This window comes from Peromyscus maniculatus, chromosome 11, assembly GCF_049852395.1.
Source record: "Peromyscus maniculatus bairdii isolate BWxNUB_F1_BW_parent chromosome 11, HU_Pman_BW_mat_3.1, whole genome shotgun sequence".
Lineage (NCBI taxonomy): Eukaryota > Metazoa > Chordata > Mammalia > Rodentia > Cricetidae > Peromyscus > Peromyscus maniculatus.
The window spans coordinates 73,001,135-73,017,984 of record NC_134862.1 but is presented as its reverse complement, the minus strand read 5'-3'; the positions used below and the strand labels follow the sequence as shown (position 1 = coordinate 73,017,984).

The 16,850-nt window shown below is 37.5% G+C and overlaps 1 protein-coding gene across 3 annotated transcripts in view; it reads left to right on the top strand.

The window, feature by feature from the left end:
- Firrm (FIGNL1 interacting regulator of recombination and mitosis) overlaps window positions 1–16,850 on the top strand; it is a 42,748-nt gene that overhangs the window by 25,380 nt on the left and 518 nt on the right. Inside the window, exons 16-23 of one of the 3 annotated variants that reach the window (XM_006974757.4) lie at window positions 1,423–1,512; window positions 4,741–4,926; window positions 7,130–7,252; window positions 8,938–9,033; window positions 11,079–11,192; window positions 12,950–13,054; window positions 14,090–14,170; window positions 15,772–15,891. In XM_006974757.4, coding sequence (XP_006974819.3) covers window positions 1,423–1,512; window positions 4,741–4,926; window positions 7,130–7,252; window positions 8,938–9,033; window positions 11,079–11,192; window positions 12,950–13,054; window positions 14,090–14,170; window positions 15,772–15,891 — 915 coding nt within the window. Of the gene's footprint in view, window positions 1–1,422; window positions 1,513–4,740; window positions 4,927–7,129; window positions 7,253–8,937; window positions 9,034–11,078; window positions 11,193–12,949; window positions 13,055–14,089; window positions 14,171–15,771; window positions 15,892–16,850 lie in introns of those variants that run through there. The other 2 variants (XM_015993612.3, XR_006062079.2) reach the window with 2 other exon arrangements.

Genomic DNA, 16,850 nt, shown 5'->3' with positions numbered 1-16,850 from the left:
GTCGGTTTGTTACTGAGTACCAGCATAAATGGCCTTAATGGTTTCTTTATCTTTAATGGTGATTTTTAATTATGAGATGTGTTCCATATGAAGTGCTTATGACCTTTTTGTTGCTATTTTTATCCATAGCCTTTGATAATGATAATGTCTGAACCTGTCTGCCCTTTGCTTCTTAGCAGTTACTGTGTCATGTATTTCTGTCATTTAGTGACTGTACGTTCCAGTGATGAGGAGCATAACCTGAACAGCTGATGTTTATACCTCTGTAGCTCACAGCAGGGTACTTACTAGTGGAAGGCTTGGCACACACATGCTGCACAAGAGAGAGTGATTCCTTACATTCTTACAGCTTCAGTCTTTGCTATTCACTTTTTAAAATAAAAACATTATTTTCTTAGATTATGTGTGCCTCTGTATGTAAATGCATGTTTCCACAGAGGCCAGAGGTGTCAGATCTCTGGGAGCTGGAGTTACAAGGTGGTTTGTAAGTGGCCTAATCTGGATGCTGGGACCAAGTTTGGGTCCTCTGCAGGTTCTTAATGCTGTGCCATCTCCAGTCTCTCTTAATTTTTTTTTTTTTTTTTTTTTAAGTCTAGGCTGGCCTGAACTCATGTGTCCTTGCCTCAGCCTCCTAGGGCTAGGATTACCTTATAAATGCTAACTCAGCTTCACTGAACATTAGTGTGCTTAGATCTTTAAAATTACATAAATTATCTTGCATAGCAACATTAACATACCAAGTTATTGTCAAAGTGGTAACTATTGTGTTTTTAAATACAACGTAAGAGTTCCTTTTTCATTATTAAAGCAACCAAATTTCTTTGAAGCAAAGAAATTAACAGCCCTAAATTAAAAATTAAAATTAGCTATAGTCTTATCACTCAGAAAGAGTCATTAGTATTTTGGCATGTAATGTGTCTTAGAAATTGACTCTTGACTCTTGGGCTGGAGCGATGGCTCAGAGGTTAAGAGCTCTTCCAGAGGTCCTGAGTTCAATTCCTAGCACCCACATGGTGGCTCACAACCATCTGTAATGAGATCTGGCACCCTCTTCTGTATACATAATAAATAAATAAATCTTTAAAAGAAAGAAAGAAGCCGGGCGGTGGTGGCGCACGCCTTTAATCCCAGCACTCGGGAGGCAGAGCCAGGCGGATCTCTGTGAGTTCGAGGCCGGCCTGGGCTACCAAGTGAGCTCCAGGAAAGGCGCAAAGCTACACAGAGAAACCCTGTCTCGAAAAACCAAAAAAAAAAAAAGAAAAGAAAAAAAAAAGAAAGAGAGAGAGAGAGAAGAAAGAAAGAAAGAAAGAAAGAAAGAAAGAAAGAAAGAAAGAAAGAAAGAAAGAAAGAAAGAAAGAAAGAGAAAAAGAAAAAGACTCTCTGGTTTTAACTCATTCTCTTCTTTCTTTCCTGACTTTCCAGATAAAATCTTGCCCTGGAGAGTGTATTCAGCTTACCAACCTGACATTACTGTTGAGGCGTCTCTTTTTCTTCATGACCCAACCCCATCAGGCAAGAATATTGTCTGTGTCAGTGTCTTCAATCACTTGTGACAATGGAGTTCAGATCCCTCCCCGTTTAAATGTAGTGTGACTGGAACATAAATTAACATTGATGCTTTGGTAATTGATTTTAGGTCTATGGAGATTTTGATGTCCCTGTTTCAGCTTAACAGATAAAATCTGATTCAGTTTTCCTGTAATACCTCTTTTTCCTTTTTTTGTTTCCCTATGTCTTTAAGATATTTGTGGGCAATGAGATAGCTCTGTACCTTTATTCCATTTATTAATTCTATTATGCCTTATTGATGCATCTTAGTTTTAAGGAAAAGTTACAAGTATGATAAGCTTCAGTTGCTTGCTGTTGTGAAGTCAACAAGATTTGCCACGATTGAGGACATTCCTGTCTCCGGGGCTTGAGTAGCCTTGTGCAGCCTGGTAGATGGATACCATTGGAACTCCCATAGCAGGGTTTTTGTTTGTGTTTCAAAACAAGTGTCTGGACTCTGACCTATAAATGCAGTGGTGGGTGTGAATACGGCTCAGCAATTTGCTTTTGTTGTTAAGCACTTAACGTGATTCTGACAAGGAGTTGAGCTTGGGATCCACTAGATACACAAAAGAAATTTTCCCATAAAGCCTTTGGCTTTGGCTTGAATCCTGAGTTATATCAGTGATGCAGCATTAACACACATCAGAATGGAGATGTTTTACTAAAAGCTGACACATGCTAAGATGTGTTTCTGTTTCCATGGGAATAACAGTTGAATATGTATTATAACTCAGTACTCTTATTTTAGTTGTTACCTGATTGAAGGAAAAGAAATGTACCTTATTTAAACATACTAATAATTGTGTGTAATAGTTTCACTTCTGTTGCTGTGATAAAACACTGACAGAAAGCAACTTTAAGGAAGAGAGTGTTGATTTGGCTGAAATTCCAGGTAAATTCCTCCCTCGTTGCAGGGAGGTCAAGGCAGGAAGAACAAAGAGAAACGAATGCATCCATGCTCTCTTGCTCGTGCCTAGCGTAGTTTCTCCACTCTTCTCACAGTTCAGGACTCCCTGCTTAGGGAATGGTGCCTTTCACAGTAGGCTGGGTCTTCCCATATCAGTAACTTAATTACGACAACTTCCACAGGCAAACCCAATGTAAACAATTCCATATTGAGACTCTCTGCCTAGCTAATTCTAGATTGTGTTAAGTTGCAATTAAAGGTAACCATCACATTGTGCTACTATTTTTATATAAGGTAAAAATTACTACATTTTCATTTTAAGCCCACAGGTATATTTCCCTTCTTAGTGGAATCTATATTTTCTACAGTTTCCTTACACTCCACTCTTCTCAAACTGTCAGCCCTTTAAATCTTTAAATCTTTTAGTTTTGAATCTTTAAAGTGATGTTTTAACCTCAGGATAGAGTCTGGAACTCTGAAGTGATCAGTTTTGGTAACACCTTTTTAAAAAAAAATTTTTACTGCATAGGACATTATTATATGTTATTTATTTTTTGAAAGGGGACCCATTTGTTGATTTATTCAACCTTATTATAAGGAAGAATGGTTTCTCCAGTCAACCAAATCATGGCTTTCTTGATGCACTTTAGTTTTCAGCTGAAGTTGCTTATTATAATTGACACTAAGCTCTTGAAGAATCCTTTTTCTTGTGGGCTCTGTCACAGCAGATGACCACAGTCTCTCGCTTGTTTTGTCAGCTACATTTACAAATAGATAATAGGAAGGTCTGGCACTATCAAGTGTCATGTTGTATTGCTTTGGGCTTAGAAGGGATTTTTGTTTAGCTTTTGATGTATGACAATTTTTCCTATATTTAGTGAAGTTTAAGTATTACAAATTGAGTTGTCTCATTTGTTTAAAAATATACTAGTATTCTTAGGTTCTACAAATTTAGCAATTAAATACACTATTATTTTTCTAATCTAACATTTGAGAACTAGTGTTTGAAATTTTAGTTCCTATTTTTGAGTCTTCTTGACATCTGCATTTTAACAGAACAGTATTGTGTTTCTGTTAATGCAATAAGCATTTTTGTGTTCCCCAAAATACTGTGCATTCTAATAAATTTATCTGGGGTCAGAGGACAGAACAACCAGTAGATAGACATAAAGACCAGAAAATGGTGGCACACACGCCTTTAATCCTATCACTTGGGAGGCAGTGATCCATGTGGATCTCTGTGAGTTTAAAGCCACACTGGAAACAGCCAGGCATGGTGACTCACGCCTTTAATTCCAGGAAGTGAGCCTTTAATCCCAGGGAGTGATGGCAGAAAGCAGAAAGGTATATAAGGCTGAGGACCAGGAACTAGAGCTGGTTAAGCTTTTAGGTTTTTGAGCAGCACAGTTCAGCTGAGAGGCATCCAATCTGAGGAAACAGGATCAGCTGAGGAATTGGTAAGGTGAGGTGGCTGTGGCTTGTTCTGTCTCTCTGATCATTCAGTGTTCACCCCAATACCTGGCTCTGAGTTTGTTTTTATTAATAAGACTCTTTAAGATTCATGCTACACTTTGGATTATATTTCAGGGAAGAATGGATTTAACAATCATATCATTGTTTTGTTTCGTTCTGTAGCTTCCTTTTGGAAGACTAATTTAGTATGTCCTCTAAGGCAGAGCAGAGCCAGCTAATCATTTGAAAACTGGACCTATGATCTTGGCTTCATGTTCTCAAATGCAGTAAGCTAAGCTAACAGCCGGGAGAGTGGTGAATTAACCTTGCCGTATCTGGACTATTGGTTTGACTTAACTGTATAAGGTGATGAGTACTTGGAAGATAGCAGATCTACTGGATAGAAAGAAGATAAAATATCTGATGTGAATAATAATGGAATACATTATTTAACACTCCTTAGTGCATTTTGTATCATGCTTCATTTAAGCATGGTTTTTCATTTTGGAGACAAATACAGTAGCAACAAAAATAATCATGTTCATTTATGTTATGTTGGTCTGGTACCCAGTACTGTGCATTTATGAAGCAGATTTTAAAAATTTTTGTTGGTTGAAATAAGATCTCAGTATGTGACCCTGGCTGCCCTGGGTCACTATGTAGACTCGGGTGACCTCAAACTTGTAGAGATACTTATACCTCTGTCTCCTGAATGTTGGAGTTGTATAGACCACTACACCTGGCATAAGTGTTGAAGTTAATACTCATTTCTTGTATATCCAGTCATCCATTAGTCTGAAGTTGCTCATTTCATTCTCAACTTATTTCAGGTGGAATTTATCCAGAGATTTTCTCCAAAAGAAGCTGACAACTTGCCTCTGTGGCAGTGTATTTCCTTCCAGTCATTGTCTGCTGATCTTAGGAAAGAAGCTGCGTGTGAAGTGATCAAAGTATGCACAGCACAGTGCATAAAATGGTTGAGCAGCAGTCATACTTTGGCAGAACTTGACTATCTGGTGAGATAGTTTTGATTAATTCAGCAGTTTACTTAGCACTGTTTCAGCTGATAGCTACAGTCTCTGAGATGTGCTCTTTCAAAACATAGCAATATGTACATTATAAAAGGACCTTTGAGAAAATTTTAATCGATTAATTAAACAAAGCAGGAAGGTTTCCTCTTGGGTAAGACCCATTTGGAAAACATGACAGCACTTCATTTACTATTTCTGTTAGCGCCTATCTGGATGAAGCAGATATGATTCACTTCCTCCCCCTTAGATAGGATCTTATTACTGCATAGACCAGGATAGCTTTGAACTCAGGATCTTAGCTTCCTTAGTGCTAGATGACAGGTGTGTACCATTATGGCCAGCTTAGACATGATTCTTTTATTTGACAAAATACAACAGGCATTTTATAGAAAACTGCTCTGAGCCTTTATGTAGCGTTCTATTTAATTGTTTCCTCATAAAACAGACAGAAAGTTCATCTGTAAGTAGAAGATACATGATTTTTAAAGATGGACTAGATACAGTACCTGCAGTTGAATTTTCCACTTCAGTCTTCATTTGCTTGTTCATTTACTCACCAAATAAACTTTGAGTGTTCTTATGTAATACGTTTTGTTTTAGTCATTGGGGTATAGATATAACAAGAAGCAAAATTAAGAAACCTCCTAGTCTTAATAGATGTATATTCTAGCTAAACAGTACACAGTATAATAAATACCTCTATGGTAAGTATATAAAAACTTAGCAGGGATAAAGTATACGTTCAAGCACTTGGAAGCTTTCTTTTAATTTTTGATTAGAAGTTGCTCAAGGCATATGTTTCCATACTAAGTTGTTCTTCTGTACTCTTATAAAGTGGCAGTTGACCATAATTATTAAGGTAGTTTAAAACATTTATATAAAATCAAAGAAGGCTTTTGTGGCTTTATTTTATTTATTATAGCTAATCATGGATGGGTTAAGTTTGTCATTTGTATTTAATATGTACTAGTTTCTAATTGTTCAGCAATTTAGTAGACTTCTCAATATGCATTACACTTTTTATAATGAAAATATTTTGGGTGTATTAGGTAGAAGCACTAATTTTCTAAAATTAACTCCTTAAGCTATGTGCAAAAGTTGCTGAATGTATTTATTTGTAAAGGGAAGTAGATTAATTTTGAAAGAGATGGTGTAAGGCAATTCCAACATGGCTGTAGATATTGAAGTATAGGATTCAAGTCAGTGTTACTGATCATTAGATTCTAGTATGGCCTTCTTTCTATACACACCACCCCCAGATTTTAGTACAAGCCAGAAAAAGATCTGAGTTTTTGTATGTAAAATCGAGAATGAATCCAGAAAAGGTTGTTTTCTGTTTCAAATTCTAGATGGTATATTTCTTAAATACTTTGTGTATAAAATGTAATGTTTTCTGTAGCATCTCATGGTAAAACACCAAAAATAATTAAAAATCTAGTAAACTATGCAGATTGCTGTGTGTACAGATGAAAAAAAATACAGCTTTCTTTTGATAAATATTTTAAATTAGGCCAACTTTGCTTACCATGTGTTAGGTTTTTATTGTTGTGACAAACACAGTGACCATAAGCAACTTGGGGAAGAAAGGGTTTATTTCAGCTTAGAGTCCATTATGAAGGGGCATCAGGGGAGGAACTCAAGGCAGGAACTGAAGTAGAAGCTATGGGGAGCACCACTTACTGGCTTGCTCCTCATCACTTACTCAGCCTGTTCTCATCCACAGTCAGGATCACCTGTTCATGGGGTGTCATAAAACCCCAGTTGGCTGAGCCCTCCCACACCAGTAACCAATCAAGAAAATGCCCTACACACTTGCTTACAGGTAATCTGATGGAGGCATTCTCTTAATTGAGGTTCCTCTTCCCAGATAATTCTAGCTTTTGTCAAGCTGACCAAAACAGAAAAAAAAGAGAAAAACAGGACAAAAGCCTAGTAAAAGTCAATGCTGTTGCTATTTTAAATGAAAAATTCAATCTAAAAGGAGAACATGCTTTTATGTGCAAGGAAAACTGATCTTAATAATCGTATTAAAATTTTCATATATATTTGTTTTAAAAAGCTGAAAAAGATGGCTTTATCTCTTAGTCATATGGATTGTTATGAACAGTTGTAACTCATGCATTGTTTACAATTGGGCCCCTGGTCCTTTAGATTTGTAAACTGAAACTTTCTCTTTTTCCCCCTTTAGAACACAGCACTCTCTGCTTTGCTTACTGTATGTAATTCTGCTGGTGATGCTTTGGATATTAGACAGCAAACTACAGTTACTGAAGTTGTGAGTCAGCTTTGGGCTTTTATAAACATTCAACAAGTAAGGAAGCTACTCATCATTTCTTTGAAAACTATAGCATATTGATGAGAGAATATTGCAATCTCCCTATAGATTAAAATTTCTAATTTCTTGAGGCGTTAGATCAAAGCTGTGATTAGAATTCACCTAATTGTGTTCTCTCTCAGACATTTGTTATATATGTGTGTGGGGATAAAGGAGTGTATGCATTTTTTTGGGTGTGTGTGCGTGTGTATCTACGTCTGCTACCCCTTTCCTCCCAAAGTGCTATGGTTACAGATGAGCCCTGCCACTCATTTTTTGTGTGGCTCCTGGGGCTTAGGTCCTCATGCTGGCACATCAGGCATTTTACTGACTGAGCAATGTCCTTAGGCCCTTTCCGGCAGATTTTTTGTGTTGTTGTTTGCTTTGTTTTTCTCTAGTGTGTGATATTAATCTTAGACCCTTCCATAGTGGCAACCACAGTTTTTTTAAATAATTGAGGTAACAAGATAGTCAGTTGACTTTAAAGTGAAAGGGACTAGTGAGAGGATGTAGCCAATTTGTGTTCCTCTTCCCCAGCAAAGCCAGGAAATCAAGTGGTTATTAGGCTAAAATTAGAACAAATCCCCTACATATAGTTGTAAACTTAAGTTTCTTAAAGATTTAAATATTTCAAGTACAATGTTTGTTTTCTCTAACTGAGATGTGACCTCTGGCAACCAGTGGAAGCTGAGAGAAAAACACAAACTCTGGGGAAGTAATAGAAATTATTTTGCAGATAGTGGCTCTTAGACATTCAGGTTTCCTGGAAGTCAAACCCCAGGGCTTCTTCCTGTGTGCTCTACCACTGAGCTACATCCTAGCCCTGGAGAAAGACTAGGTTTCATGATCCATTTTTATGGTCAGGTTTTCAAGAGGCTGCCACTGATGTTTACATGGCACTTAGTGCCATTCAGCATCCCTGTCCTGGGATGTGCCTCATATCAGTATGACGTAAACACTATGAAGAGGTAGAATTTGACCAACACCAATGGATATACAAGTTTTTCAGTGGCCAACAGTGGTAATTAGACCCTTTAAATCATCTTTTTGAATGATGCTCCTTTGTTCCTAGCCATGTGATCTTGAGCAAATAACTTTCTTCACCCTGTTCTGTTATTATTACAATGGACACCAAAAAACAAAAATAAAATGGGTATGGTATTATCTACCACTTCGTTGTTATAAAGCTTATAGGTGAGGTAGTAATTATAAATCACAGATTGACTGGTATATAATAAATGCCTAGTAAAATACTATTGTAGCTCTTCTCATGTATCTTAGTTAGGCTTGCTGTTGTGATAAAACACCATGACCAAAGCAACTTGAGGAGAATAGGGTTTATTTTATCTTACATCCAGGAGAGTCAGGGTCAAGAACTAATGTAGACCCCATGGAGGAGTGTTGTTTACTGATGTGCTCCTATGGCTTGCTCAGCCTGTTTTCTTAGAACACCCAGAACCACCTGCCCAGGGGTGGCACTGCCCACATGGAGCTGGGCCCTCGCATATCAATAATTAATCAAGAAAATGCCCTACAGTTTGTCTACAGGCAGTTTGATAGAGGTGTTTTTTAAATTGAGGTTCTTCCCAAATAACTCTAGCTTGTGTCATGCTGATGAAAAACTAACTCTTAACATCACATAATTGAAAATTCTTACCAAAATTACTTTGTTTCTTTTCAAGGTAATCAGTCAACCCTATGTTCAACAGGCATTTAGCCTTTTACTTCAACTACTGGCATTTTTCATCCAAACTGTAGATCCACAGCTGATAAGTCAGGTAATAACAGCGACCAAGTTGGTTCTTTGCTTGTTTGTGAATCTGCAGTGATTTATTTGGCTTACTTGTAACTCCTTTAATCCTTTGTCCCTCTTCCTTCCTTCTGCCCGTCTGTCCTCCTTTCCTTCCGTCTGTCTTATGGAGCCCAGACTGGCCTCCGACTCATTATGTAGCAGAGGATGCCCTTCAACTTCTTGTCCTTTATCTTTAGAAGCATGTGGTACCACACCAAGTTTGGATGCAGTGCCAGGAATTGAATCTAGGGCTTTGTGCATGCCTGGCGTGCACTCTATCAACTGAGCTCCATCTCCAGCCTTTGTAATCCTTTCCTTGCCAACTGAATGTGTCAGCTTGTGTTCATCAAAGTTGTCACCTAGTGTCTTTCTGGCTTCTGTTAGTGTTCTTGTTGTTGATTCAGCCTCCATCTGTTCTCTGTCACCTTTAGGCTTTATGCCTTGCTACTACGTAGTCAGAATTTTGTGTGGCACAACCCAGGAAATAACCAAATTAGGAGTCCTGGTGTTGTGCTGAACTCTGCATTTATTGCACTTGCAAAGGTACTGTCAACAGCTAGCTTCGAGATTATGCAACATTGCCATGTCTTTGTTTCCTTTAAAGAGTTAAATTGTTTCCAAAAAACTGGTTCTGCTGTATTTCTTCTTTGCCCCCCCCCCCCCCCCCCCCCCCCGCCCCAACCCCCACCCCTTACCTGGCTGGGCATAGGCAGCTTTACTGTCTGGAGTGTCTCTAAGGTGGTACTTCTGAGGCAACAAAACATGGGAGTGCCTTCCTTTTATCTGAAGTGGCTGAGAGCTTTGGAATGAGTCCATATTGGACAGGGTCAGGAAGCAGAAAAAAACAAAAAAACAAAAAACAGTAGAAATAACTTCTTATTTAGGGTATGAAAGAGGTAGAATCTGTCATCATATATGATGGACTGGAACAAAATAAACTAAAAGTAGTGGTAAAGCTTGGTTTCAGGCAACTCTTGTTAACTGTATATATAAAGAAATTAGCTTAGCAAGCAAATACTAATTATGTGTAATGTGGACTATTGTAAAGAAAGAATGTGGTAAAACAAATACTGAATGCAGTAATGCTTGAATTTGCTGACTGAAATTTCTAAGGTTCTTGTTGAAAAATTAAATAGAATAATTTTAAGAAGTGCTTAATTTTTAAAAGCTTTAAGCAACTAAAGTCTACACTTGGAATATAACTGTTCAAATAGGGCTTGTGTCCTTTGTAGGTTTCACTTTTGTCCCTTTCCATTATCAGGAACTGACTAAGCTCTCCTGATTTAATTCACTTTACTATTTTTACCTAAGAGCAATGAATAACTTTTTACATTTTTAAAGATTGTTAAATATATGTTAGTTTTATATGGTATTTGTCATATGTAATATCCATAACTATATTTATATGCAACACACAATGTGTTGTCTATAAAGCCTAAATTTACTGTTTGGATTTTTTATAGAACAAGTTTGCAAATCATTGCTTTAAATAATGAACTTCTTTCAGTAGAATTGAAAATGCAAAATGCTTAGTTGGCACACATTTTTGGTACACAGATGGTAATATAAATTTGTCTTTATGCTCAGTCAGATAAGCTGGGGTCCAAAGAAGGAATTCAGCAGTACCAGTCTTTGAAAACAGTCTTATTTTTTTCAAGGAAACAGAGGATCACCCTTAAGTTCATGGTGGCAGTGTTCTGTAACCTCATTGCTAGCTGCTGACAGTGCCTTTTAAAGTACTGTATGAATGCAGAAGTTCAGCACACCACCAGGACTCCTAACTTTGGCTATTTCCTGGGCAGTTAACCAACACACAAAATTCTGATTGCTTATTAGCGAAGCACATGAGTTGGAGGTAAGAGACTATGGTGAGAAGAAATACTAACTCTTTTACCTGATGTTCTTCCTCAGCTTCCACAGTTGAGGCTTTGTAGACAGGCTGTTTGAATTTTGTCTTCTTTCCCTTCCCCACACAACTACACCTTGCTAGCAGCTCTTCTTACAACTGCTCTCTGTTTTTTACCTCATCAGGTAGTAACTTTACTGACCTCATTACTTAAATTAGAGCCTCCCGACCATGTCTCTCTGGCAGCGCTGGATTTCATATCTTCTCTGGGCAGAGTTTTTATACCTCAGGCTATCCAGGTAATACACTCTTTGTATTTAACAAAAATACAAAATCTAAAAGCGATCTCTATTAACTAGGGAAATTTTAAGCTTTTGATTTTTGTTTGGTTGTTTTTGAGACAGAGTCTCACACTCTAGCCTAGCCTGGCATAGACCTGAGGCAGGTTCCTTGCTTCAGCCTCCTTAAGTGCTGGAACTGTGGTGTGAACCACACTGAGTATAGGTTTTTGATTTCTAAAATCTTGTGCATTTACTAACAAAGTTGTGGAAAAGAAATACTTGCTGATAAGGAAGGGTCGTTGTCAAAATAGAGTACATTTTAAGTCATTTTCTTTAAAAAAAAAAATATGAGTTGGCATTTAAATAATTTATTAAGTTGCCTACTGTGTTCTGAGATAGTCTGTTGTGTCCCAGTATCTGAAGGAAGAAAGCATTCATGTCTTATAGGCAATAGTGTCCAGTGAGGAAATTGGTAATTAGTTATTATGCAGGTAGATTCATGAAACAGCATTGATTTTTTAGAGACAGTATTTTAACAATATTGTAAAATATGTGTAGCTGACAAGTGCGTATTTTGCTTCCAGAATTATATTCTGGTGGCCTGGGGAAAGACTACTACCAAATTTTAAGACCTTCTGACAAAATTAGATTCTCTTAAACTAGGAGCTTTGTCTTACTATTGTAATAAAATCCCAGTGTTTCTAGATTCTTGGCTTTGTTTTACCTTCAAAGAGATTATAAAATGCTCTCTGGTGAGAACCTTTTCAAGGTGCAAGATGGACTGTATTTCAGTACATATTGATAAAAATCCTTGAAACAAAGTTGAATTCCACAAATTTTCTTTTACTTCTTCACAAGAAAATGACACAAATTCATCTGTTTCCATCATGTAAACTTGTGTTTCATGAGATAAATATAGATGGTAGCAGCTTTTCTCTTTTTTGACAGAAATACCAACTTACATTTGAGCTGTCATCCTTTTTTTGGAAATGGCCTCAATATGTAGGCCAGGGTAGTTTCAAATTTGCAATCCTGTTTTAGCCTCCAGAATGCTGAGATTACAGACATGTACTCTTTATTATAAAATAAGTTTATTCTAGAGTGCTGTTTTGGTCCTGCAGGTCTAGGTGCTGCTTGGCTGCAGAACCCATACATCAAATGCTTTGTTGTCAGCATAGCAGTACTTTATAGACCTGGCCGGGTAAGGGCAGGTCCTGAAGAGATGGGAGATTCATGAACATATGCAGCACTCATAGCTGTAAGACAGGTTCAAATAAGTACGTGCTGGGGGTATAATAACTTAACCGCAGTCTCAGTTCGCTGAAGCAGTTAACAAAGTCGTGATATATGTAGTGTAGTAAGTGGTGGTGAGTGCTATGGGAGAAAGTAAAGCAGAAAGGTGGGGGGGGGCACAATATGAGGGGTAGTTCTGAATGGGGACAAGAAAAGTACGCCCTTACTAGGGTGACAGGTAAGTATAAATCTGAAAGGGAAGGAGAAAGCTATGTTGTTTCTCTGGAAGACTTCTGAGCAGGGTATAGAGAACAAGTGCAAAGCCTCATAGACAGGAACATGTCTGATTACTCAGGGCGTCTAGTATAGCATTGGGTGGTGATGCTTTGCTGATCTTGTAAACATCTGGTTTTATGCTGGAGGAAATTGGAAGTTATTAGAAGGATTTGAGCAAGGAATAGAGAACGTAATGTGTCCCAGAAGTTGACAGTAGCCTGTATTGAAGATGTTTTTTCTCCAACAAGGTTTGTTTCTTTTTGTAGGACAAAGTGCTGCCCAACCTGTCTTGTATTTTTGCTTTACTGCTAGCCAACAAGAATTGGCTGCTAGAGCAACATACGTTGGAGGCATTTACTCAGTTTGCTGAGGTAAGCCCAGTTTATCATATTGATCTCTGTGCATTTTAATATTTCTAATATTCTAAAACATTTAAAAAATATTGAGCTAGTTATGTATCTCAGTTGTAAAATTTTCTGCTGAGGAGATATTAATCATATGTTTACAAAGCCTCATTATAAGGTCTAAAGAAATGAGGTGCCTTTTCCCAAGGTTCTCTGATTAGCAAGGATTAAGCATTTGGAGTCTGTAGCAGGATTCTTGAAAGTTCTTATTAATAAAATCAAACCCGAGGCCAGTTATTGGGGTCAATGCTGGTAGATCAGAGAGACAGAACAAGCCACAGCTATCTCACCTCGCCGGATCCTCAGCTGGTCTTGTCTCCTCAGACTCGAGGCCTCTTAGTCCTCATCCGGAATGGGTCTCAGCTGAATTACTGCTCAAAAGCCTGAATGCTTAACCAGCCAAAATCTTCTAGTTTCTGGTCCTCACGCCTTATATATCTTTCTGCCTTCTACCACCACTCCCTGGGATTAAAGGCTGGCTTTCTGGGATTAAAGGCGTGTGTCACCATGCTTGGCTTTTTCCAATGTGGCCTTGAACTCACAGAGATCCAGAGGGATTTCTATCTCTGGAATGCTAGGATTAAAGGTGTGTGTGCGCCACCATTTTCTAGCCTTTATATCTAGTGGCTGTCTGTTCTCTGACCCCAGATAAATTTATTAGAGTACACAATATTTTGGGGAACACAATACCACCTCAGGAGTCAACTGCCTGCCTAAGACACTGCCTTCAGCAGTACTGGGGGAACTTCTCCTTTGGAAGTGCTTCTGCTCTGACCCATTTCTGTACAGTCATGCCTTTGGTTCAAGAGTGACTCAAGTAATTAAACCTTGCAGCACCCTGTGTAGAGAAGCCACAATTACATAAGGCTCTGCAGAACTCTGAGAACCTTGGGTACTACTTTCTTTTAAAATGAGTTTTCAGTTAAGGTAGTTTAAAAACTCCTTGGCTCCACAGGTAGCTGAACTATAAGTGATCTGTCTTGTTTACTGATATTTTAATAGGGAACAAATCACGAGGAGATAGTGCCACAGTGTCTCAATTCTGAAGAAATCAAGAACAAAGTTGTAGCCTTTTTGGAGAAGGTATTTATTACTTATGTATCAAGTCCATGTTTTATTCTTTATCATATATTTTTGAATTGTCTACTTATATTATACTTATTACCTTATACTTATTATACTTATTACCTTAGCTTCAATATTTTCTTCTTAGTACTGGGGTTTGAACCAGGGCCTTGCATGTGCTAGACAAGTGCTTTACTCTGCTGAGCTACAACCCCAGCCTTAAACTATTTAGTGTTCTGCACAGTGCTAATACAAATAGGGTAAGTAAGCATACCTAATCCAGAGTACTCCAAAATCTGAAACTTTTTGAGCCACCAACATGAGGAAAAAAACAGAAAATACCTTGCAGTGAATCCTTATTTCATGCATAAAATTACCAGAAATATTATATAAAATTACCTCAGGGATGGTATATGATCATACTTGGTGCCTGTCCCCACAGTATCTGATTGTTTATGAAAGAAATCTGAAGCATTTTTGTATAAATTTAAAGGGAACCAACCACAATTTGTATGAATCAGTTAAGAGTGTATATCAGAGAAGTAAATGACTTTAAGTCACTGTACCCATAAGATATAATAGCATAAATAACATTGGCAACAAGATGAAAAAGTATGGATCTCTAACATTGCTGATTATAATTGAATACACATGATTACAAGTCCTAGCATTATGGTTTTTACCATGTTTTAGTATGATTTCAGAATTGTTTCTAATATACAGAGACAGACTTTATTTTTGTACATAGGATCTCACTGTGTAGCCCTGGCTGGCTTTGATCTCAGAGATCCTCCTGCCTCTGCCTCCTGAGTGCTAGAATTAAGGGTATGTAAAGTGGTGTTTCTACAGTTGAGTACAGTCAAAAGCTTTTAAGTATAGGGATCCAATATATACTCTGGTATTATGATGTAAGGGGGTAATTGATATACTAATAAGCATACCTGTCAAACCAGAGACTCAGAATACTAGGAAATGTAAATTATACTCAAGCACATATTTAACTGGGTTCTGTATTTTATAAATTACTTACTTGAGTTGTTACTAAACATTATAAATATGTATATGTGTTACAATTAGTACATGCGTAAAAGTAACTCTTTTACTAGCATCACAGCCTATATATTAAGTTGAATGTTAGCATACTTTAGTTGGAGAGACAACTCCCAATTCTTCTGTAGTGAAGAACCTTCTAAGGCACTCTAACAACACTCTGGTTCTTAACCTGTGGGTCAAAACCCTCCCAACACAGGGTTATGTATCATATATCCTGCATATCAGATATTTACATTGTGATTCATAACAGTAGCAAAATTATAGTTAATGAAGTAGCAATGAAATAATTTTATGGTTGGGGGGGGTCACCACAACATGAGGCACTGTATTAAAGTTGGCAGCATTAGGAAGGGTGGGAACATTGTTCTAAGGGGACTGTGTTCAGGTTATACTAAAAGTTAAGTCTACCTAACCTAGAATTTGCCTGGTCACAGGTTTAGCCAGAATGAACACTCAGCACTTATAGACATGTACATAAAGTAGTCAGTTTCTTCTTCTAAATCTCACTAGATACCAAGTGGTATGAGAATGCTAATGTGTCAGTGGTTTTTGATGATCTTTGACAGACAGGACTTGTAGATGAAACTGAAGCTGCCATAGTGGACCGTGTGAAACAGGAGAAAGGCACTTTCGGGGAACCCGCTGCTAAGGTGACTGTAGGAGAAGCAAATGGGTTGGCTCTACAGGTATGGGCTGCTTTTCAGTGTGGTTAGTGGTCAAACAATGCAACGTCTGCCTCATTACTGTTTGATTCTTGTCTTCATGCTGAATATCAAGGACAATCTAGACACATAAAATTCCCATTTGTATGGTAGTTGCACATCAAAAACAAAACCATACATTTTTCCTCAAGTGTTACCAACACAGGCAAGAACTACAAAAAAAATAGTTGTAAACATTATACCAAATATATTCTTTATTATTGGAAGTTACATATTGTACCAATGATGACATAAATGCATTTTCTGACTCACAGATATCAATCAGCACGTTTAGTTCATCTCTTGTCTCCTCATCAAGCCAGCCTCATAATTACCTTTCTCTATTATTACATGTATCTATTGAATGGTAGAAATTTGACACTACTACATAATTCAAAATTGTGTTTTTAACACAAGTATAATATAATTTGGAATTTCAGGCAATAGTAATTTGGTTTTTTGTTTGTTTGTTTGTTTTTTCTTTTAAGATGTAGCTGTAAGCCTGAAATATTTAAAGTTCAATATAAATCAGTTATGTTCATAAGCCCTGTGAATTTAAATTGTGACACTCCTTTGGAAAACTGATTATTAGATATGTCTGGGTCTCAGTCCCTCTTGCTCCTCCCTGTGCAAGATGTCTTGAGCCTTAGTTTTCCTCAGCTGGCCCCAAAAGCATGTTGAAAACTAGTTCTCATCATTTACAAACTTAATATTAGAAAATTCACATTTTATTTCTCTTAATGGTGTTTTTAAAGAATACTCATTGATAGTTGTTGGGCAAGACAGCATTTGTCACTGGGGACCTAGCATAGGAGAGTTCTCCTGGACTGCCACACACAATTAGGATTAGGTATTACGATGGGGAGGGCACCCTTTGTGATGCCAGGATTACAATTTCTCTTGAATTATTTCTAGAATGAGTATTATGGCATTACTGGTTTCAT